Source organism: Orcinus orca, chromosome 16 (genome assembly GCF_937001465.1).
Source record: "Orcinus orca chromosome 16, mOrcOrc1.1, whole genome shotgun sequence".
In the NCBI taxonomy this organism is placed as follows: Eukaryota; Metazoa; Chordata; class Mammalia; order Artiodactyla; family Delphinidae; genus Orcinus; species Orcinus orca.
In genome coordinates, this window is record NC_064574.1 from 73,412,586 (window position 1) to 73,435,937 (window position 23,352).

At 41.8% G+C, this 23,352-nt stretch overlaps 2 protein-coding genes, 1 long non-coding RNA gene and 1 other non-coding gene across 8 annotated transcripts in view; 2 read left to right on the top strand and 2 right to left on the bottom strand.

The window, feature by feature from the left end:
* The window catches only part of TPST1 (tyrosylprotein sulfotransferase 1), a 124,112-nt gene extending 107,644 nt beyond the window's left edge, over positions 1–16,468 (top strand). For 2 of the 5 annotated variants that reach the window (XR_007472251.1, XM_004268752.3), the window contains 3 exons: positions 9,897–9,947; positions 13,401–13,447; positions 15,899–16,468. Coding sequence is in view for 4 of the 5 variants with exons in the window: in XM_004268752.3 (XP_004268800.1) it covers positions 9,897–9,947; positions 13,401–13,418 (69 nt within the window). In the remaining variant the exon portion in view is untranslated. Of the gene's footprint in view, positions 1–9,896; positions 9,948–13,400; positions 13,448–13,761; positions 14,825–15,898 lie in introns of those variants that run through there. The other 3 variants (XM_033426263.2, XM_049699583.1, XM_049699582.1) reach the window with 3 other exon arrangements.
* Positions 1–23,352, top strand: part of LOC101274335 (S-adenosyl-L-methionine-dependent tRNA 4-demethylwyosine synthase TYW1) — a 451,923-nt gene that overhangs the window by 23,106 nt on the left and 405,465 nt on the right. The window lies entirely within an intron of this gene.
* LOC117201022 (small nucleolar RNA SNORA70) lies at positions 3,879–4,009 on the bottom strand. The gene has a single exon (XR_004482918.1). It is a non-coding gene; the product is annotated as a small nucleolar RNA SNORA70 (small nucleolar RNA).
* On the bottom strand, positions 17,477–20,248 carry LOC125961490 (uncharacterized). The gene is made up of 2 exons (XR_007472254.1): positions 20,053–20,248; positions 17,477–17,918 (listed from the first exon to the last, which is right to left on the bottom strand). It is a non-coding gene; the product is annotated as an uncharacterized LOC125961490 (long non-coding RNA).

The following is a 23,352-nucleotide window of genomic DNA, read 5'->3' on the forward strand; positions in this document are numbered from 1 at the left end:
TGGTTAAAACTGTGTAAAGGAAAAGGGACCTAATGGAGGACTGGATCTGCAGTCTGCAAGTGTGTTAACGACACCCATTTTAGCTGCTTGGAGACTTTTGTTTACACCTTAATTGTAAACTATTACTACAGGTGAGGCTGTGGTAACAGGTGAAGTGGTACTGGGCATAGTTGGTCAGCTTCTGATTAATCTTGTAAGAAAGCTGAAAGTGGCCTGAGGACAAGTAACAAGAATGATGCAGGGCTTCCCTGGTGGCGCAGTGGTTGAGAGTCTACCTGCCAATGCAGGGGACACGGGTTCGTGCCCCGGTCCAGCCTGCACGTCCGGAGCCTGTGCTCTGCAACGGGAGAGACCACAACAGTGAGAGGCCAGTGTACCGGAAAGAAAAAAAAAAAAAAAGAATGATGCATTGCTTGCTTCAGCCAGTATTCAGAACCCCTTCTTTCTTGGGTTTTTGAAACTTCACAGGCAGCTTAGATAAATTCTCCTCCCTTCTCTAGCTCTGTAGCCTAGGTAGTCCCACGATTGAAGGCTTCGCTTATAACAGAGTTAATTATACCTCACTCCAGAAATTTGAATCTGACTTTAGTCTATAAACCCAAAACAACAAATACAATTTACTTTTCTATTTAAGTTATTTCTTTTGAAATGGTATACGTCACCAGCCAAAGCCTCTCAAATGGAAGCGTGCTATCACCCTCACAAGTAAAAGCTATAAGGCAGGGTTAAATATGCGGAGCTCACTTTTTTTTTTTGCGGTACGCGGGCCTCTCACTGCCGCGGCCTCTCCTGTTGTGGAGCACAGGCTCCAGACGCGCAGGCTCAGCGGCCATGGCTCACGGCCCCAGCCGCTCTGTGGCATGTGGGATCCTCCTGGACCAGGGCACGAACCCGTGTCCCCTGCATCGGCAGGCGGACTCTCAACCACTGCGCCACCAGGGAAGCCCTCACATTTTTATATGCATTTCTTTTAGACCTTGTTTAGTGTTTTGCTCTGTGAGAAGATCAAGAGCAGTGTGGTAATCTTTATAAATTGTTAGACACAGACCAGGAGGCCTGCTCGAGGGGGCAAGGGTGGAACTGAGAAAGGATTCCTTGTGGTATTCAGGCTTTGAGAAACTTCTTTCAGAATCACAAAATGTTAGAGCTTGGAAGGGAGTGGTTGAAAAAAAAACCCTTAGTCCTTTCCCCTCAGCTCCAGTGTCTTGCACATAGTTAACAATACAGCTAAAGTTTATGGGAAGTACACATGTCTCCTTCTTATCTTTTTTCTCTGCATAACATAGAATTCCTTTTCCAGTAATAATGTGTTCCTTTACTTAGCAGTCTTATAAATAGTGGTTTCCAGCTTCTGCAAAGCTTTCAGCCACACGTTGCTCACATGGACCTCAGAGAACATACATACTACGAGTACACCCTCACCACATGTTTCTTTAAAACTAAGTACTATTGGGTCCTTTAATTTTAGCATCTCTTCTTCTCCTTTTCTATCTCCAGCTTTGCAGAGACCACCAAACTAGAGACCCCAAACCCATTTGTCACCACTAAAACGTAATATATGAAGATGGAAAGCTGTTGTAGGAATAGTAAATGACTTAGCAGAGTGGAAGATAGCTGAATTTATATGCCTGAAAAAAGGGGGATGCAAGCAAGCAGAGGAACAAGCAACAAGCCAGCTCACCCTGAACCCTACAAAAGTTCAGGGATTTGGAAACATCAGGTATTAGGGGAGGGGGATGAGGTCTGATACTAAGAAGAGAGAGATCAAAAGTCTGTATAGAGCAGTTAGACTTCCAGATCACCACCCTTCCCCTCCCCTTGCAGAAGAAGTACATTCTCTTAGAGGGAAAATAGGGACATTAGGAATAGAGTTAGGGCTCCAAATTGAAAACCAGAGCATTAAGTGAAAGTCTGCTTTCTGAAAAAATAAATTATCATTAGATGATGCCTCAATTCTCTACCTCTACCCAGCTGAAGAATGCTGGTACCAAGGTAAGAGATTGTGGTGCTTTCTCTACGTTCTTAACTACCCCAAAAAAAAAAGCCTACAAACATGATACATGGAGAACCCTGACCAAATAAAAGCTGGCTGAGGAAGTATACCTGCAGTTAGACTCAACCCTCATAAACGGAACTCTGCTTCATAGCCAAGACTCACTGGACGTTTGTAGAACTTCTCGAACATGAAAGAGACTAAAAGAAAGATAAAAAAGAACCTCAGAGGAAACAACATGTAAAGAGCCAAAGAAACGTAAATGAACTATAATTAACGTTCTTTAAAAGTAGAACAGGGACTTCCCTGGTGGCGCAGTGGTTAAGAATCCGCCTGCCAATGCAGGGGACACGGGTTCAAGCCCTATTCCGGGAAGATCCCAGATGCCGCGGAGCAGCTAAGCCCATGCACTACAACAACTGAGCCTGTGCTCTAGAGCCCGCGAGCCACAACTACTGAGCCCGCCTGCTGCAACTCCTGAAGCCCGCGCACCTAGAGCCCGTGCTCCGCAACAAGAGAAGCCACAGCAATGAAAAGCCTGCGCACCGCAACAAAGAGTAGCCCCTGCTCGACACAACCAGAGAAAACCCACACACAGCAACGAAGACCCAATGCAGCCATAAATAAATAAATAAATTTATTTAAAAAAAAAAACAACATAGAACAAAAAGACCAAGAGATGACTTGGAGAGGAAAAAAAAATAGAGGCTTAATTCAAGTGGTCTAACATTTGACTAATCGGAGTCCAAGAAAAATAGAGAAAATGATGAGTGGGAAATTATCAAAGTAATAATTTAAGGATATTCCCAAGAACAGAAGGACATGCATCTCCAGTACCGATGAGTGAAGAAAATGAGCCTCATCAAGGCACCTTATCATAAAATTATAGAACCACCAGGGATAAAGAGAAAATTCTTAAATCTTGCAGAGTGAAAACAAAGGTCACATACAAAGGACCAGGAATTAGAATGATATCAGCCTTGTCAGCAGAAACATGGGAAAACAGAAGACAATGGAGCAATGCCATAATTTCAGAGAGAAAATTACTATATTCTAGAATTATATAACCAGATGAACTTTCAGCCAGGTGTTAGGATAAGATAAAGACATTTTCAGACATGCAAAAAGACAAATACTGTATACTATCACTTATACGTGGAACCAAAAAAAATAAAGCAAGCTAGAGAATATAACGAAAAGAAACAGACTCACAGAAATGGAAAACAAACTAGTGCTTACCAGTGGGGAGAGGGAAGGGGGGCGGGTCAAGATAGAGGTAAGGAATTAAAAGGTACAAACTACTATTGTAAAATAAGTTACAAAGATACATTGTACACCACAGGGAATATAACCAACATTTTATAGTAACTATAAACGGAGTATAATTTTTAAAAATTGTGAATCACTATGTTGTACACCTGAAACTTATGTAATATTGTAAATCAACTGTACCTCAATTTTTTTTTTTTTGGATAGGAAAGTAGGATTTATTGATGGGCATGAGTAAGGAGGGGACAGCGCCAAGGCTGTCATGCGGGCAGGGCACGCCATTTGTCCAGGGGCCACGATTAGGGATGTATTTGACTCCACAGCCTTCTGGCATGAGCTGCTTTTCTGGCACCATGTTTTCAGATTCATCTGCATTAAACTTAGTGAATCCCCACTTGCAGATGTGGATCTTCTGGCAGCCAGGGAACTTGAACTTGGCCCTGCAGAGGGCCTCAAGCACATGCTCCTTGATCTGCATCTTGGTGTGGATGGATATTATGACTTAGCCTATGTGGACCTTGGCCACTGTGCCCTGGGGCTCTCCAAAGGCACCGCGCATACCCGTCTGGAGCCTAGAGTGGGGACAGCATGCCAGTCGTTAATGTCCACTGGAAAGGGCTGTCTCCAAGGTCCCTTAGGGCAACCCGTACAGGCAAAGGGCTGCATACACTACTGAGGAGGCTGCTGTTTGCAGCCATTGTGCACCGGGCCCCCATGGGGATATGCCTCAATTGAAAAAAAAGAAAGAAAGGGAAAATGGGGAAAATGGGCAAAAGATCTGAATAGACACACACCTTGCTGAAAGAAAATATACCAATGGCAGCTAAGCATATGAAAAGGTGCTCAACATTGTATGTCATTAGGAAAATCCAAATTAAAGCAATGAGATACCGCTACGTACCTAGTAGAATGGCCAAAATTCAAAACACTGACACCACCATATCATTGTGAGGATGTGGAGTAACAGAAACCTCATACATTGCTGGTGGGAATGCAAAATGGTGCAGCCACTTGGAAGACAGCTTGGCAGTTCCTTATAAAATTAAACATACACTTACCTTGTAATCCAGCCATCACATTCCTTGGTATTTACCCAAATGAGTTGAAAACTTATGTTCACACAAAACCTGTACACAGTTGTTTACAGCAGCTTTGTTCATAATTGCTACAACTTGTAATTTGTAAGCCACCAAGATGTCCTTCAGTAGGTGAATGGGTAAATAAATATCCAGGCAATGGAACATTATTCAGTGATTAAAAGAAGTGAGTTATCAAGTTGCAAAAAGACATAGAGGAACCTTGAGTGCATATTACTAAGTGAAAGAAGCCAATCAAAAGGCTGCATACTGTATGATTCCAACTCTATGGAGATAGTAAAAAGATTGGGAGAAGGTAGGGAGGGCTAAATAGATGGAGCACAGGGCATTTCTATGCTAGTGGAACTATTCTGTGTGCTACTGTAATGATGGATACATGTGTCAAAACCCATAGAAAGTACAACACAGAGAGTGAACCCTAGTGCAAACTAAAACTTCAGTTAATAACAGTATATCTATGCTGGTTTGTTAATTGTAACAAATGTACCACAGTAACGCAGGATGTTAATAATTGGGGAAAACTGTAGGAGACGGAGAGGAAGTATACGGGGACTCTGCTTTCAACTCACTTTTTCTGTAAACCTAAATCTGCTCTACAAATAAAGTCTATTATTTAAAAAGTATATGAGGCAATTATTAACTCTAGCTAAAACAGCACAAATTGTGTAAGAAAATGTAACTGTGATATTTATATTGTCATAATAATGAAAACTTACAGAATGTGGCTTTAAACAAAAATTATATAATTTTTGAGAGACTAGAGGAAGGGAAGTATTACGACCTAATATCCTCATCTGTCATAATAGAAAGTCTGTGTAACAGAAGTGAACGTCTGAACGTGTTCCTATCCAAAGGCGTTTCCTCCCCTGTGTACCCAAGCCCATCTCCCTGTTTCCTATATCATCACATTTTGCATTCCAGCAGAATCTTTCCCATCAACAAACAAATATGCCTTTAATTCTTCTATCTTAACACACACACACACACACACACACACACACACACACACACACACACACACACACACACACACACACACACCCACCCACCCTACACTTATGCCAGGTGCCCTGCCACTGCCATTCCATTTCTTTGCTTCCCTTTACTTAAAAGCTCGTTTTCTGTACTCCTGTCTCCAGTTCCACTCCCTCTATTTTTTCTTACATTCACTCCATTCAGAGTTTCACAACTACCATTCTACTTAATTTGCTCTTGTCAAAGTCACAGTGACCTTCACACTGCTTAGCCAATGGTCAGTTATCATCTTGTCTCCCAGCCTCTTTTGATACAGTTGATTACTCCCTCCTTGATATGTTTCCTTCACCTGGCTTCTAGACACCACTTTTTACATTTTTCCTTCTGTGTCATTGGTGACCTCTTCTCAGTCTTCTTTGCTGATTCTTCCTTTTCTCTCTGACCTCTTAATGTTAGAATGCCCCCATATCTCAGTCTTAAGTCCTCTGCTCTTCTCTCTCTACCCTGAGCACCTGGATAACCCAGGTATCAGGTATCAAGTTTTAAATACCATCTATAAGTTGATGATTCTCAAAATTATAGATCCCAGCCCAGACCTCTTCCATGAACCCTAGATTTGTATATCTAACTGGCTACTTGACATTTTCATTTATTGTCTAATAGACATCTGAAGCTTAACATTTCTGAAATTGAATGCCTGAAAAGCTGCTATATCCAGGACCTTTCCCAACTGAGTTGATGGCAACTTCATATTTCCAGTTGGTAGTTGCTTAGGCCAAAAGCCTTGGAGTCATCCTTGACTGCCCTTTGCTCTCTCACATTCCACATCCAGTCTGTTAGGAAATCTAGACATGATTAGGAAAAGAAAATCCACAAACGTACCACTTCTCACCACCTCCACCGCTGCCTCCTTGTCATCCTGTCTTGTCTGGATTACTGCTGTTGCCTCCGCACTTCTGTCCTTGGCCCTTTACAGTCTAAACAGAGCAATTAGGATGACCCTTTTAAAATCTAAGCCCCATCATGGTACTTAGTAGCCTCCCATTTCACTACACTGGACAAATTAATTTCTCTGTGCCTCAGTTGCTTCATCTGTAAAAGGAAATAATACCTCCCTCAGGAGATTGTGGGATTCGATAAGGTGATAAATGTGAAACGCATGCTCAACACTAACCTGATGCAGAGAAGATAATAAAGTTTAGCTGCTGTTCGTATTATTTTTATTGCCAATGTACCCTCTAAATCAGAACCCTACTTTTGTTTCCTTGTTGTTCTTCAGTGCTTGAGGCGGGAGGGCTCTGTACGAGCATTTGGATTCTGACTGCCTAGCTCATTTCTGTCTAGCAAAATCCTCAGTTCATTAGTACCAGAGATTAGTATGTCCAGAAACACTGTTCCTTTAGCCAGAGGAAATTCCACTCCTAACTTTGCCGTACTTGGTTTCCTGCACTAAATAGGAACTGCTTTGTCAGTAGAAAGTGTTCTTTTTGTCAGTACTGTAGTTCCTAACTTTTGAAGCATTTTTTCCCTAAAGGATAATGAGAGGAGACAGCTTCCCACTTATTTTTTGATTGAGCCTTTTGTCTGATGTCTTATCCTGAACTCCCCCCCTTTTTTTATTACATTTGTAACATTACATATTTAAGGTTTTGGTTTTTTCCCCCCTTTCATATAAGCCTTACCTCTCTGGAACTGTTGATTTCTGGAAGACACTTATAATATTTAATGTTCCCACTCGTATATTCTGTCATGCCTTACAACAAACCAAAAAGAGAAGGGAAAATTTAACAGTTAGATTTGCTAATAGTAGTAAAATGCAAAGAGCGTGGTATAATGGGAGAGTGCTGAGCCAGGGCCTTCTGAGCCTCACTCTGCCGCTAACTAGCTGTATGACCCCGTGGGCTTGCGTTGAACCTTCTGCTTGAATTCTAGCAGGAGAGGCTAGCTAAGAGAGAGGAGAATTGGTTTCTGAGAGGATGTGAGGAATATAAGAAAAGTTTCTTAGGGACCAAACCCACTAACACTGGAAGAGGCACTGGGGCAAACAAACTTGTTCTGGTTCGGTAAAGGAGCCAAGGCACAGGACCCTAGGCCTGAGCAGCTTATGCTTAGAGACTTGGAGGATGGGGGTTGGGACTCAGTTCCCTGAATAGAGGGAGAAGGAAAGACACTTGAGAATCTGGTAAAAAGCAAAAACAGGGGCTTGAGCCCCTGCTTTGGATATAGTGTCTGCTTGTCCCACAGATAGTAGAGACAGGCACAGTGGAAGTCAGTGTTAACATGATACACACACACTTCCTACATCAGAAAGCTGGAACAGTAATACAGTGTTATATGTCAATTATATCTCAGTAAAACTGGGGGGAAATGAAGAAAGCTGAAACACTCTCTGGACTGTGGTGCTGGGGTAAAGCAAACAGGATTCTGACATGCAGCTTCTTCAGGGAGCAGTTAGGCCAACCCTCCAGTGACCTGGGACTCTTTGAGGGTATGAAGGTTTCGAGGCACTCCTAGCAGCTGCATTGTTGTTATCCTGCACTCACCTCAGCTTCCAGTGTGATGCATATCTAAAGAAATATCTTATGCATAAGCCTCTTCTCTCTGCTTTAATTTAGCCTTCCTAGAACTGTAGCAGAGACCCTAAAGAATAGACCAGGTTTTAGAAATTGCAGAGAAAGAGACAGGAAAACAGTACATTCATTCTCTCAATCTCAGAAGGAATACTGCTACTTTTAGAAGTGGATCAGTCATCTTATGACCAAGTAAAAATCCTTTAGGTCTGTAGGCTTTAGTATTCACCATTTAGAGGATTTCTTTGTGCTCTGAGGGGCTACCCAGTGACTCTTTTCCCAATGACAATCCATAGTTGCTTCCTATAGTTTCTCGAGTCCAGCAGTTATCAAACTGTAGCTGATGGAGACTTTCTTCACTCTTGATTGACATGAATAGTTCCCAGCTTTTTTCTGTTGTTGACAGTGTTGAAACAAACATCTTTGCACTTAAAGTGTGTGTGTATGTGTGTGTGAGAGAGCAACACAGAGCGAGAGTAGTAAATTCCTAAGCTACTGGCTTGTTTTGTTATTGAAGTGTAACATACATAGAGAAAAGTATCCAAGTCATAGCTCAATAAATGATCACAAAATGAACACATCTTTATAATCGCTACCCATATCAAGACAGAAAACTACCAGCACGCTGGAAGCCTCTCTCATCCCCCTGCCAATCACCACCACCCTGCTCCTCCCCAGAGTAAACAGTATCCCGATTTCTAACATCAGAGTTGCTTTGCCTATTTTTGAGCTTTAAAAGTTTTAAATGGAGACATGTGTCAATAGTATATTCTTTTTGGAGATCTGGCTTGTTTCTCCTCATCATTATGTGTTGGGATTCATCTACATTGTTGGTTTAGTAGTAGTTCATTTTTAAAATTGCAGTATGGCATATCATTATATAGATAAGCACATTTATTTATTCGTTCTAACTGTACTGCTCTGCAGTGCCACCTTTGTCATAAACCAGTTATCTCTAAATGGGGGTCTGTTTCTGGACTCTTCATTTTGTTTCATTAATATATTTGTCTATCCTCGTGCCAAAACCTTACCGTCTTGATTATAGCTATGTTTTCTGTATGTATAGGTGTATAATATTCTATTATGATAGAATAAGTCCTTCCACTTTGTTCTTTTTAAGATTACCTTGATTATTCTTGGCCCTATGCATTTCCATAAAACTTTTACAATCAGCTTGAAATTATTCCTACCCCTATCCCTACCCCTACCCCTACCCCAACCCCAAAAAAGCATGCTAGAATTTTTATTGGAAATCCTTTGAGGAGAATGGACAGCTTTACTATGTTGAATGTTACAATCCCTGAAAGTGGTATGTCTCTCTATTTATTTGGTCTTTAATTTCTCTCAATAATATTTTATAGTTTTCTATGTAAATATCTTATACACCTTTTAAAAAACTATTTCCTAATTATTGCTGCTATTAGAAACATACTTTTATATGTTGAAAAGAGTAAGTTTTTAATTATAAGATTTTACAAGGTTAAAAGTATATATCATTTTAAGAACCACCTAATATTCAAATTATTATGGGAATATTGGGTACATTAAGAAAAGTAAAGCTGAATTAAATCCAGAGTTGTAAGGTTGGAGATGTCAGAAGGAAATCAGGAGGAGCCTATTCCTAAATTATGTGAATTCTGTGTTGGTTGCTGGAGAGAGAAGGCTTGGGCTTGCTTTCTCTCTCAGCTAAAATGATTGGAACTTGGAATGTTAGGATGCTTTTCTTTCTTCTTCAGAGACTCTATGCCCTCTCGCAGCCAGCCCACAAGTTGGGAGCACCCAGGCAAAAGTAGAGCAAGTGGGGTCAGAGTGAATAGGGATTTCACTCAGTCCTCAACTCAGGCTGCTTCTGAACTGAGGGGCTTCCCTCCTGTTCTAAAACTTGCCAAAAATGAAGCAGTGAACCCATCCACTATCAGTCCTTGCAAGCATCCCAAAGTGATGATGACAGTACCTGTTTCCTTAAACTCATACTTGGCTTTGTTTTTCCAGGTCTATAAAGGAGAATTTCAGCTACCTGAATTTCTTAAAGGAAAACCTCAGGTACTGTGTCTGCTTCCTCCTCTTGATATACAATAATAGATGGGCTCTTGCATTGAAGTAATCTTTTCAAAGAGATAATGCTATGTGCTGGTGGTAGAAAGACTGGCTTCTGCAGGGATATCAGCTCGGTGCTTTGTGACCACCTAGAGGGGTGGGGTAGGGAGGGTGGGAGGGAGACGCCAGAGGGAGGAGATGTGGGGATATATGTATATGTATAGCTGATTCACTTTGTTATAAAGCAGAAGCTAACACACCATTGTAAAGCAATTATACTCCAATAAAGATGTTAAAAAACAGAAAAAAGAAAGAAAGACTGGCTTCTGGTAATTGTTGGTTTTAACAATCTGTGTTAAACAGATTTGTTAAATTTAACAATTTAACACAGTCTGAATTTCAGAGGGCTCAGTGTCTTCCAAGAGTAGGGAAATACTTTATTGATAACTAAAATCTGATTGCTTGAGGTCGCCCACAAGCCACACAGTATTCCACATATAAGGAGCCTGCCTTGGTGAATCTGCTCTGGGCTTCTGATACCTAACTTGAAATAAAAATGTATAGCCACCCTTTGTTCTTATTACATATACATCCATGGCCTTTTCATTTTTCTCATTTGGAGCCTAGAAGACTTGTGAATACATTATACACACAGCCATTGACCCTCAACTGCTAAGTCCCCCAAGTTGGGAATGGATGGTATGAGTTTGAAGTTTATAACTTTTACTTTTTAAAAAATTAATTAAAACAGATCCAGAGTTCTCCTTGTAATGTCACACTGTCACTTACTTGGATTCCAATACTGTTTCTTGAGTTGAAGAGAAATAGGTGACGTTATGGCCGACAGGCCTAGAGTAGTCCAGAGTGTCCTGCGTGAGCACATCACCTGCCATTCCTATGTAGTAGTGGGAAGAAATCAATGACTACAGCCTGAGTCCAGCAGAAGACTTCCCTGTCCAGCATGGTGATAATACATGTTGCCTCCAGGCTGCTGCTATCAGTGATTAGCTTGTTAATAGGAAATGAAGACCCAGCACTGAACTCAGTTTCTAAAAGTGTTCCAGATCTGGGTTGTTGACGGGAACCTCACAGATTGTGTGAAGTCGTGTTGCCTAAAGCGAGCCTAGAGTACATGGGCTTCTCTGTAAGAGCAGCTGTGTCTCACACCAGGATTGAAGGCTCTGTCTTCTCAGATCCTGGTCTCATAACAACCATCAATAACTGATACATATTACTTGAGTATTTTAAACTACTTTCATGGTATATGCTTATTAACATATATTTAATTTTAATCCATCTATTCATTCATTTATTAAAAAATGTCTACTGAATTACTTTTATGTGTGAGAAATTGAAATAAGGCCTCAAGAGTCAGAGGAAAAAAAAAGATCTTCTCAGAGGAACTCCTTATCTATCCAAAAGACTCTGATCAACTTTTGCAGACAAAGGGGCACAGGGGCCCTGAGCCTTTGGCTGGGCAAGATGTGCCAGAAACCTGGATGGATTCGTGAACAAGTTGTCACTCACTTACAGGCTATGGTAACTGGAGCCAGAGAATAATCCAAGAGGGAGAGTCTTGAAGAAATGTCAAATCCAAAGGCTGTTTTGCATAGTAAGTCTGAAGGAGTCAAGAAAGGGAATTTGAGACTAAAACTAAAGGGACACCCCTGCTTCGCAGCATACATAAAAATCATTTCCAGGTTGGTTATAGGCCTAAATGTGAAAGGCAAAATAATAAAGCTTCTAGGAGGCAATAAAGGAGAATATCTTCATGACCTTAAAAGAGAGGGATTTCTTAAGTGAGTTATAAAAACTACTGATCATTAATTTAATTTAATTAATTTATTTAAACATCTTTATTGGAGTATAATTGCTTTACAATGGTGTGTTAGTTTCTGCTTTATAACAAAGTGAATCAGCTATACATATACATATATCTCCATTTCTCCTCCCTCTTGCGTCTCCACCCTCCTTATCCCACTCCTCTAGGTGGTCACAAAGCACCAAGCTGATCTCCCTGTGTTATGCGGCTGCTTCCCACTAGCTATCTGTTTTACATTTGGTAGTGTCTATATTAGTCCATGCCACTCTCTTACTTCGTCCCAGCTTACCCTTCCCCCTCCCCATGTCCTCAAGTCCATTCTCTACATCTGCATCATTATTCCTGTCCTGCCCCTAGGTTCTTCATAACCATTTTTTTTTTTTTTAGATTCCATATATATGTGTTAGCATACGGTATTTGTTTTTCTCTTTCTGACTTACTTCACTCTGTATGACAGACTCTAGGTCCATGCACCTCACTACAAATAACTCAATTTTGTTTCTTTTTATGGATCATTAATTTTAAAATGGATAATTTGGACTACATTAAAATTGAGAACATTTACTTATTAGAAAGCATCATAAAGACAGTAAAAAAGGACACCTTAAGGGGGGGATATTTTTGAAACAAAAGATTCATCAGTATAGAGAATTCCTACAAATAAATAAGGAAAAGGTAATAAAAAATTGGGCAAAAGACTTAACATAGGCACTTCAAGCCCCGTTCTGGTTAGTTTCATTTAATGTATCACACACATACTAGAAAAAAGCCTATAAAAGGCTTTTATTTAACGTCTAATACATGAGAAAACTGAAGCCCACAGAACTCTCAGGATTACATTTAGCTAGAATTCTGACAAAACTCAGGAAAGTGCTATACTTAAGATTATAGTCTTGGGAATTCCCTGGCGTCCAGTGGTTAGGACTCTGCACTTCCACTGCCGGGGGCCCGGATTCGATCACTGGTGGGGGAACTAAGATCCCGCAAGCCACACGGTGTGGCCAAAAAATATATATATATAGTTTTGTTATAAAGGAAACAATTCAAGACCAACCAAATGAAGAGACACATAGGACAAGGTCTGGAAGAGTCTCAGACTCAGAGTTTCTGTGCCCATTCCCTGTGGAATCAGTGTACTTCTCCCTCAGAGCACGTCAGCGTGATCACCAACCAGGGCGCTCCACTGAACTTCGGCATCCAGAGTTTTTACTGAAGTCTAAGTATATAGGCATGATTGATTGACTCATTGGCATGGAATTGAACTCAATCCCCAGTCATAGTCCCCTTCCCAGAAGCTGGGCTGGCTCAGAGCCCCAACCCTCAAATCACAGGTTGGTCTTCCTGGTGACCAGCCCTCATCCTGAGTCATCTCATCTCTTAGCAGAAACTCAGGTATGATCTAAGGGGCTCATGAATAACAAAGACACTCCTGTTACCTGGAAAATTCCAAGGATTTAGAGTCTCCCTACCAGGAACGAGAGCCAAAGGCCAGTCATCTTCTTTATTATACAACAGTAGCAGACGGAATTCATTAGAAAGTCTCTGATCACAGCCTGCAAGCTACACCTGATATTTTGACAAGAGCAGTCACTTCTCATGCTAACCAACGTTAAAACATCTTTTGCTTCCTTCCACAGACTGAGCAAGTGGAATAACAGAGCCAGGAACCTCTTGCATACTTGAGGTGAGGTTGGGGACATTGCTGGGTCTTTGGGTTTCACTGCTTAGGCTCTCGGGAGGCAGCGCAGCAGGTGGAGGGCACAGCCCTGGGGTCAGTTCACCTGCTTTGGAATCTCGGCTCTGTGTGGCATTGAGCAAGTTACTTAACTTCTCTGTGTCTTAGTTTCTGCATCTGTAAAATGAGGACGATGTTAATAAGAGAGTGGTAGAATTAACCATGATAATGTCTGCCAGAAGGCTGGCACATAGTAAGCACTCAAACAGTGTTAGTTATTATTTTCAGTATGAGGAGGGGTTTAAAACGATAAAATATTTTAGCTGAAAGAAACCTGAAGGCCATCAACCTCAACCACCTGTTTACTGATAAGGAAACTGATCCTAGAGAGAGGATTTGTCAAGTTCACATCATAGGTTGGAAAAACCCAAGGCTAAAGAGCACCGTCTCCTGACATCCAGCCGGGGATTCTTTCACCACCCTGTACTGCTTCCTCTGTATGCTGGATGTGCAGATGTTTTTGCGCTAATATTTTCGGGAGTTGCCTGGTTGGTTTTTCAACCTTGCTGATGTTAATGCATTATGCTGTCTTAATGTTTGTAACCTGTGTTGTCTCATTGTAGTTAAAGGCTACAGTGTGGAGCAGGACTTATCAGCCCTTTCTATCTGAGTAATCATCAGGTGCATGTCCAGGGATACCAGCCAATTAGTGGCAAAGCTGGTTTCTGAACCTAGACCTCCTGACATGGCTGCTCAGACCTCACACCCCTATCCCACACGTTCTTAAGATTCTGTTTTGCTCTGAATATTTTGGTTATGCCTTAGATCATTTGGAACTTGAAAAGCTTTCTTTAAAATATGATTTTTCCTGGGAATTCCCTAGCAGCCAAGGGGTTAGGGCTCCGTGCTTCCACTACAGGGGGCAGGGTTTGATCCCTGGTCGAGGAAGTAAGGTTCCACAGCCGTGCAGTGTGGGGAAAAAAATTAAATAAAGTAAAATAAAATAAAATACTAAAATAAATAAAAAGAAAACCTATTATAAAAAAGTAAAAAATAAAATCTGTTTTTTTCTTATAGTTTTGTTTGCTGTTTTATTTTTATTTTATATAATAACCATGTATTGAGTGTGTACTCCATACCAGGTGTAAAATACCAAGCATCATATATATATATATAGTATATATATGATATAGGATATATTATATGATATCTATAATAAATATATATATTATTCATATACATACATATATGAATGATTTCATTCAAGTTTCAAACCACTCTGGCAAGTAGGTGATATTATTTCTCTTCTACTGCTGAGAAAATTGAGGTTGAATAATTTGATTTGAATAAGAGGTTTTTATGACTTGCTGTGTGCTAATAGATTATAGATAGAAAAAACACATGAATGCTGCTATGCCATGTCAAAATCACGGATGGCAGTGAGTTAATATTCATAGGTCTTAGGAATTATGATTGCCTTTTTTGCTAAGAAGCAAATGCTAAATGTAGACTTCAACTCGATGGGCATACAGGTATAACAGCCGTTATCAGGCCTTGGATAATTTTGTTTATTCAAAAATACTTTCAAAAGTATAGATAGGGCTTCCCCGGTGGCGCAGTGGTTGAGAGTCCGCCTGCCGATGCAGGGGACGTGGGTTCATGCCCCGGTCCGGGAGGATCCCGCATGCTGCAGAGCGGCTGGGCACGTGGGCCTGCACATCCAGAGCCTGTGCTCCGCGACGGGAGAGGCCACAGCAGTGAGAGGCCCACGTACCGAAAAAAAAAAAAAGTATAGATAAATTCCCTCCTGGAAACATGCATACAGGGATTCATTACTGACCAGCCGTTTTACAAGACAGAATGCAGTGTCAGCGGACTCCAGCCTTGAGTGGCCTCCACAGCAGCATCTCATCCTTGTTTGCTTATCGAGGCTTGTAGGTGCCCACGTGCAATGAGAGAAGGACTCGGGAGAAGCTAGGAAGACATCAAAGCATCTCAAGACAAATCATAGTCTTTCTCTTGTCTTTTGGATCCCTTTGGCATATGAACGACAGTCACTGTGTTTCCTAAAGCTTCCTATAAAGAATCTCAGTATCCACTTTTTCATACTGAGTCAGCATGTTCGACCCCTGGACATTTGACGTCCCTGTCAGTGCCCCTGCAGTAGCTTCAATTGCAGATGACAGTTGCAGTCATTTAGAAATGGGCAGGAACAGCCCTTGCTTTGGCTGCCATCCTTTTGTGTTGCACATCGAAGCTACTGGCAGGCATCTAAAAGCATCCCAGACTGAGGGAGAGTGTGCCTCTCTGGTAGTCCTGAGGTAGCTGTTCTCATAATGGTCCATCCCCCTACCTGTCTACCTGGCTTGTGCCAGGCCCACAGCTGGAAAGGAGGCGGTGTCATGCAGGGGAGAACAAACTGACTGCATACCTGTAACACATTCTGTTTGTTTGCCCTAGGGAAGACTGCTGCCTTTTCAGCAGCAGAGAAGTTTCTAGGACTGGCTGTTTCTAGGACTGGCTGTCCCCTGCTGAGATCAGTGGAGTATAGGTACCATGGCCCGCATCTCCTTCTCATTTGCCAGTCTCTTCCCACTGAGAGGGTGGGATGTCAGCACACATTCGGACCCTCCTGAGTGACCTGCTTCTTCCCGAGTACAGTGCTCTTGATTACGTGCACGGGCCTGTGGAGAAGGAGCCCAGAGAGGATGTGTGCTTTCTCTTAAAACTGCTCTGGTCCTCATCTTTTCTTACCAGATTCCAAACTTTGTTTTCAAGGGGAGGGTTTAAAGATGGGATTCTGTAAGCAAAATTGGGTAGTTTCATCTTGGAATAGGTTGTCTGTACATGTTCTAATGTTTTGTAGAACACTTGTACCTGTTTAAATGTATTGATGTGGATAATATTAAATATCTTAATTATTTAAATAATTCATTGTATTGTTTCTGAGAAGTTGAGGAATTACCACATACATTTACAACTTGATGACTTTTGTATTTTATTTTTCAAAATAAAAGCTTTAAATGTGAAGCACTGGTAGTTTACATGTTTTCATTACTGTAATTTCTGAGAAGCAATAAGACCTATCAGATAATGATCTGATAAACCAGTTTCTTCAGTTGCTGTATTTTAGATATTCCCCTCTATACATCATAATTTCTTAGTGAAGTTTTTGCTATAATTTATGTCAGAGAGACCTGCTACCATCCTTTTGTCTCAGAATCCTGTTCTTCTCTTTCCTTCTCAATTCTCTGGTCTCCATAAATTCTAATTCCTCAGAAAGACTTTCCCTGATCCCCTTCCTGCCTGCCTTATTCACAATATCACCTTATCACACTTTGCAGTTTTTAATGTTTCTTAACTTCTTAAATTGTCTATCTCTTATACTAGATGGTAAGTTCCTGGAAGACAGAGACTATGTCTTTTCTTGTCCATTTTTGTACCCCTGACACCTAGCAGAATGTCTGGCACATTGTAAGAACCTAGTAAAATATTTGGTAAATGATTAATCCTCCCAGACAGAAACTTCTAACATATCATTTTCAGATGAAGAAACAGAGGCTCAGCCAGGTCAAGCCACGTACACAAGGCCCCTCAGCTACTGCCACAGTGGTGACCTGGTATCTAAGCCTGACTCTAGTATCCTTCTTTCCGCTCCACGCCCCTAGCCGTGTTCCCTTCAACTGAAAATTAACACTGCTGCCACATCAATCCTTTGTTCAGCACTGTGTCTTAAGTCACTCTTTTGTTCAGAAACCTTCTTTGATTCTCCGATGCCTCGCACATTACATGTAAACTGTTCTGTCTGCAATGTAGCCTCACCACCCCCTTGTGAACAGTACACCTCTTCCCTGTCTCCTTACACTCTGCTTTCTGCTTCTTCCAGATGCCCAGAAACCTAATCCCCTCTCCCCTCTCCCTGGGAAATCCCAGCCCTGTTAAGGGCTCAGTTGTTGTAAGTCCCATTTCTTGTTACTGCTCTAGTTACTACTGCTCCAGCCTCCAGATAGCAATAAAATCAGCTTCAGCATAGCATAATTTGGTTTTGGTTTTGGTTTTTTGCTTATTTCCTGTGTTAGTCTTATGTTACCAGCATTGTAGGGAGGAGGTCACATATCCCTCTAGAGCCTATCAGAATGGGAGGCGAGGACATTTCTAAACTGTAACCCATCCTGACTCCAATACTCGCCCCTAGGTGAACATAAGGATTTTTATTCCCTACGCCTGCCCACCCCTGGAGACTCCACTGTCATGAGTGGGAATGTATTGGAATAGGAAAAGGGCAGAGAACCACCGCACAAAAACAGCTGACTCAGGAAAGAAGAAACCACTGCACAACTGGCCCGGAGAAGCAGATGCTGTGATATCTCCCTCCCTGTTGACATTCCCTCCTTCACAAAGCCTTCTTTCTGGTCTGAGCACATTTCTCTTGAGCCCTGCGAAGCAAAGCATTTCTGTTCCATGTGACATCTTAGAAGACCTGTAGGAAGATGACTATATTTGTGAGATGATGTGATTTGATGGAATCAAATGGAATTCCTGCCAAACAAATGAAAGATGCCTGGAGTAAAATTAAAAAATTGGTAACTGGGGGACTTCCCTGGTGGTCCAGTGGTTAAGAATCCGCCTTCCAATGCAGGGGACGCAGGTTCGATCCCTGGTTGGGGAACTAAGATCCCACGTGCCGCGGGGCAACTAAGCCCGCGCGCCACAACTACTGAGCCTGCACAGTCTGGAGCCCACGTGCCGCAAGGAAGGGCCCACGCACTGCAGATCCCAAGTGCCGCAGCTAAGACCCGACGCAGCCAAAAACAAAATAAATAAATATTTTTTTAAATTAAATAAAAATCGATAACGGAGTAAGGGACCAGGGTAGATGTGTTGCCTGTGAAGATCAGAGAGCTGCCCAGGGCCAGCACAGCCATGGCTATAGCCAGCGGGTAAGCCTGTGGAGCCAGGGAGAGGCTGGCGTCCTCAGTGGCTGCAGGAGGAGGCTGGAGAGAGCATCATCCATGAAGAATCAGAGAATTTTTAAATGAGAGAAAAAAATCTTAGTAATCACTTAGCCACGTAATCATTCTAGAAACATTTATCAACAGCTTCTCATTGTCTAGATCCTGTGCCTGAGTTTACATGTTTAAACTCATTTAATTCTCAAAATCACCGTCTGAGGTAGGTACTGTGACTACCTGCATTTTATAGACATTGGCTTGGGAGGCAGTACCAGCTTTCTAGACCAGCTAGTAAGTGACGGGATCAGAATACAAATACAGGCAACCTGGCTCCAGAGCCTACACCCTTAACCACCACTCTCCCTTCAGTAATCATCTTTATACTAGAATAAAAACTTGTCATTAGCATTGAGTGACAACTATTTAAATACCTCCCTTGTACTTAGTAATTTGCTAAGAAGTATAGGCAGATTGCTGCCCTTGGGAATTTGTGGTCTTGGTGAAAATCAAGAAAAATGTACAGAAAACAATTATTTCAAGCTTATCTAACAAAACCTATAGTATTACCTACGACAACCTGGCTTAGTAGGTGATGGGTAAGTAATAGTCTAGGCAGGACTCCATTCAGTGTTGCCCCAAAATTTGTTTTTCTAGGGAGCTACTGATCCTGGGGGCTGTCTGAGCTTTTCTCTGGCAAGGTCAGTATTTTCAGCATTGAGTTCCCTTTCCTGATTGTTTGTCACTATCCAACAGTCTTCTGCAGGGAATTTAGGCCTTTGCATAAAGCGGAGCAGTCACTTTGTTATTCTGAGCAAAAGATCATTTTTATTCATTTTGGGTTTAAGTCCTAACAAAGCTCATCATTTGAGGGTTTTTTTTTGGCGGGGGGGTGATTCTGGCTAGACAGAAAAATAAATGACTTTGATTCTCCCTTTGGAGTTTGCTGATTATTACTGAACATCCAAAATTGAATCATTCTTCACAATAAAACCACTATTTTTGTTGTTGTATACTGTAGAAATGGCTGTGGCCTTGCCCTGAGAAGGAAAGCCTTAAATGCCCTCTGTTGGTCAAACATGGAATAACTGCTGAACATATGAAAAAGTGTTAAAAAGTTACAAGAATTAGGGAAATTAGGGAAATATATCACAAAGGTGTGCAAAGCTTTCTCTACAAAGATGTCCGTTGCAATGAAGTTTATAGAAACAAAAAATTGGAAAAAAAACTTAACAAAAGGGGGGGCTTAGTTAAATGAATTATGGTACATCCACGTAACAGAATACTCCTCAGCTAATACAATATTGTAGAAAAATATTTCATAACAGGAAAAATGTTCATGTTACATTAAGTGAAAATTTGAAATCACAAAGCTGTTTAGTGTGCTCCCACTTTTATGATTGAAAGGGTAGACAGAAAACTAGAGTCACTAAATTGATAGAAAACAGAAAGGACATGTGCCAGTGTCCCTTGTTATCTCTTCATGTTGGAGTTTTGGGGAATTCTTATTTTCTTTGTGCTTAACTCTGTTTTCTAGATTCGGCATGAATTACTTTAAGTACAAAAGTGAAAAACAATGAGAGTTTTTTAGAAAAGAGAAATCGAAATTGAACCGGCCTAATCTTAGAGATAAAATCGGGGGTCTAGAGTAGTGCTGTAACTTACCCAAGCCTACCCATCCAGTGAGACTTAACATGGACTTTCAGTTCATTTATTTTCTGGTAAGTCTCATTTAGCTACTTCTTTTGACGAAAAATTAGCAATGTTAATAATCTGAAGACTTGGCTATTGGTTGTTCTTCACAAATGAGTAAATGAGACTTGAATTAGAAATGAAGCTGTGCTGAGATCCATTGAAAGTCAACCCTCGACACAAAGGTTTGTTCAAAAAAAACAAAAAAGAAGAAGAAGAAAAATTTAAAAAAAAACAAGAAATGAAGCTGAGTATTAGCTATTAGGACATTTAGATGGAGCACATTTGAAAAGATCACAATGCACTTAGAATTGATCTATTTCTCTTGTGTAGGGGTTGGTAAACTACAGCCATTGGGTCAAATCTGACCCCACCATTTATGTCTTACAACATAATTTATGACATAACCTATGACATCACTTATGTCTTGTGTATGGCAGCTTTTCTTCAACAGCAGCAGAGTTGAGTAGAGACAAAGACTGTGGCCTGCTAAGCTAAAAATATTTACTCTCTGGCCCTTTACAGGGACTTCCCTGGCAGTTCAGTGGTTAAGACCCCACGCTTCCACTTGAGGGGTCATGGGTTCAATCCCCGGTTGGGGAACTAAGATCCCACATGCCACGCAGCATGGCCTTAAAAAAAGAAAGAAAAAAAAACGTTTTCAGACCCCTACTCTTATAGATTATTTTCATTCTATATTGCCTCAGGATATTTTAATGTTTCACCAAAGGACTCTTAGCTGGCAGTTCCAAACAAATGTCAGAACAAATATTAGCAGCTAGGAAGCCCCCAAATGGCAAGTTGTTTTTCTCTGATACTTTTTTACTGCCTCAGAGAAGCAGGCCACTCCCAGCCTCAAATACAAGGCAGTTTCTAAGTGGGTGTGGGTACCTGGGGGAAGAAAGGCTGTGGAATGGTGGAGAGGCCCCAAGAGATGAGGACACTAAGAGATAGGGTACTTCTTGTCAGGGTACAGGGGATTATATTTCCAGCTAAATTATTTTTCCACTTGATGGAATCATATTGAATAATAGATATTTAAACTGTGAAGTGCTTAAACCTGAACTGATAGACCAGTGGGAATGCCACACAAATGGACCATGGGGATGGGAGGGAAAATTGGGGATGTGTCTCCAAGATACTCACCCAGCCACCAGTGGGGTTTGACCATAATGCTTCCAGAGGTGACTGGAACAAGAGCTCCCTTAGAGACACAAGGGATGAGAGAGTAATAGGCAGCAGTTGGTAGGACAACTGTGGACGCTGAAACCACATAAATAAAACACTATTTTCATTGAATTCTGGATGTGAGTTATTTTTTTAAATTAGTTTTTATTAGAGTAGAGTTGATTTACAGTGTTGTGTTAGTTTGTGCTGTTGGATGTGAGTTATTTTTGCATCTATATTTTATGTTATTTGTTTTTATTATAATTAAGTAATAAATGAAAAACAACATTCATCAAAAGCTTACCTATAAAGAGCTTGGGGTGAGAGCACTTTTGGGGCCCATATCATCTTGCACAGTGAAAACATCCATGGTTACCAGTGTGTACTCCAAACCAAAGAGCCCCCCCCCACAAATGTTCTGCTCTGAATAACACCCCTAGGACCTCTCACAACTTGAGGGGAGCCCCTTCCCACCAGCCCAGCATGATGGCATCCTGGAATTCCCTACCTCTATGATACCAGCAACAATCCATGCCCTTATATACTAATAATACCAATAAAATACATGAGAAAAAAATCTACATGGAGAGGTAACTCTTTGAATGTGATCACCGCACAAATTTCTTTCATGTATTCATCTACTGAGTTGCTACTATATGCCAGGCATTGTGCTGGACTTTGGAGGTTGATTACAGAGAGTAATGAGACAGTAAAATGGATGCCCCACCCTGCTTTCTGACACCCAGGAAGGCAAAGACCAACATGGGACCTCTGCTACAGCCACAGCAAAAAGGAAACGTTTTTAACACTTCCATATCCAAACTTGTCCACCGAAAGAGCAAGAAGCCTGGCCTCCAACTCAGTGTTCACTTTCCCCCTCCAAATCTCAAGTGCAGGGATCTGCTTGGTGAAGTTAGGTCACCTGTGGAACCCAGGATGCAAGGTACCATGAGACAAGCAGCTTTTAGATTTCAAGGTTCTAGCATTCCGTGAGGCACACTGGGGTGGTGGTGGGGACAGGGGTTCAGAAAAGAGATGTGAGAGGCAATCTGAACATCGGCCACATTTACCCTGTGCACTGTGCGAAGAGAAGTCCAGGAGACAGAACAGCAGTGGTTAACGAATGGGGGTGTGTCAGAGGCTGGGGGAGAGCTGAGCTGGGCTGAGAGCAAGTGGGCCCTTAGCCAAGCTTCTGTGCCTTGGGAAGCTGCTGGCAAACAACCTCCTCCTCAAGGCTGGGAGAGAAAGGAAAGGCAAGTCCTCCAACTGGAAGGAAAAGAAGATGGATGCTTTTGTTACCGTTTTCATTTCCGTTATTGTTGAATAAATTAGAATCGGAGAAAAAATTCAGTAGCTGAATCAGCACTTTGTTAATCTGTTGCCATTCAAAAGGTTTTTTCTTTGGTGAGGCATGGAGAACAGAATCCAATTGACTAATCTCAGGACTCCATGCCTGTAGGACTCTTTTTTTGGTTGACTCCTGGAGGAAAAGTAATCCCAGGGCTATAAGTGCTCGTGTTCTGAGAGCAGCCCACACCTCTGCGCGGCCATGTGCTACCCATCCCCCCCCCGCCCCCCCCCCCCCCCCCCCCCGCCGAGGCTCACTGACCCTTCCCTACAGCCCTCAAGCGAACTGGCCTGGAAGTCATTTCACTGCAGGGTGGGGATGGCCACTGCCAGCAAACTGCCCTGCTTTCCCAGAACGCCTGCTCCAACCCCTGCCTACTCAGTCAGCAAGTCCTCATTCCAGGCGGCTGCCCTTGGACTTCTCCCCACCGTGTAAACAGAACCAACTGGGAAACTATATTCCTGAAGGAAATCCTCAGCCGAAGAGGAAGATGAAAACTCCAACACATTCAGTGACGTAACCGTGATTGCACATGGATTTTCCTACCTCCTGAGCCTCTGGGGTTCCTGTCCCATTCTCTTTATACAGCCTTGCTTTAAGGTGTAGGAATAACTGTCACTCTGATAGACCTTAGCTCTCTGGTTTCCTCATATGGATTCCTAGAGGAGGAGGGGTCATCTGGCAGAGTGGGTAACTGGAAGGAAGCTGGTCCAGGTAACTCCTTGTTGCGTTACTTAATGAACCAACCCAGAATCTAC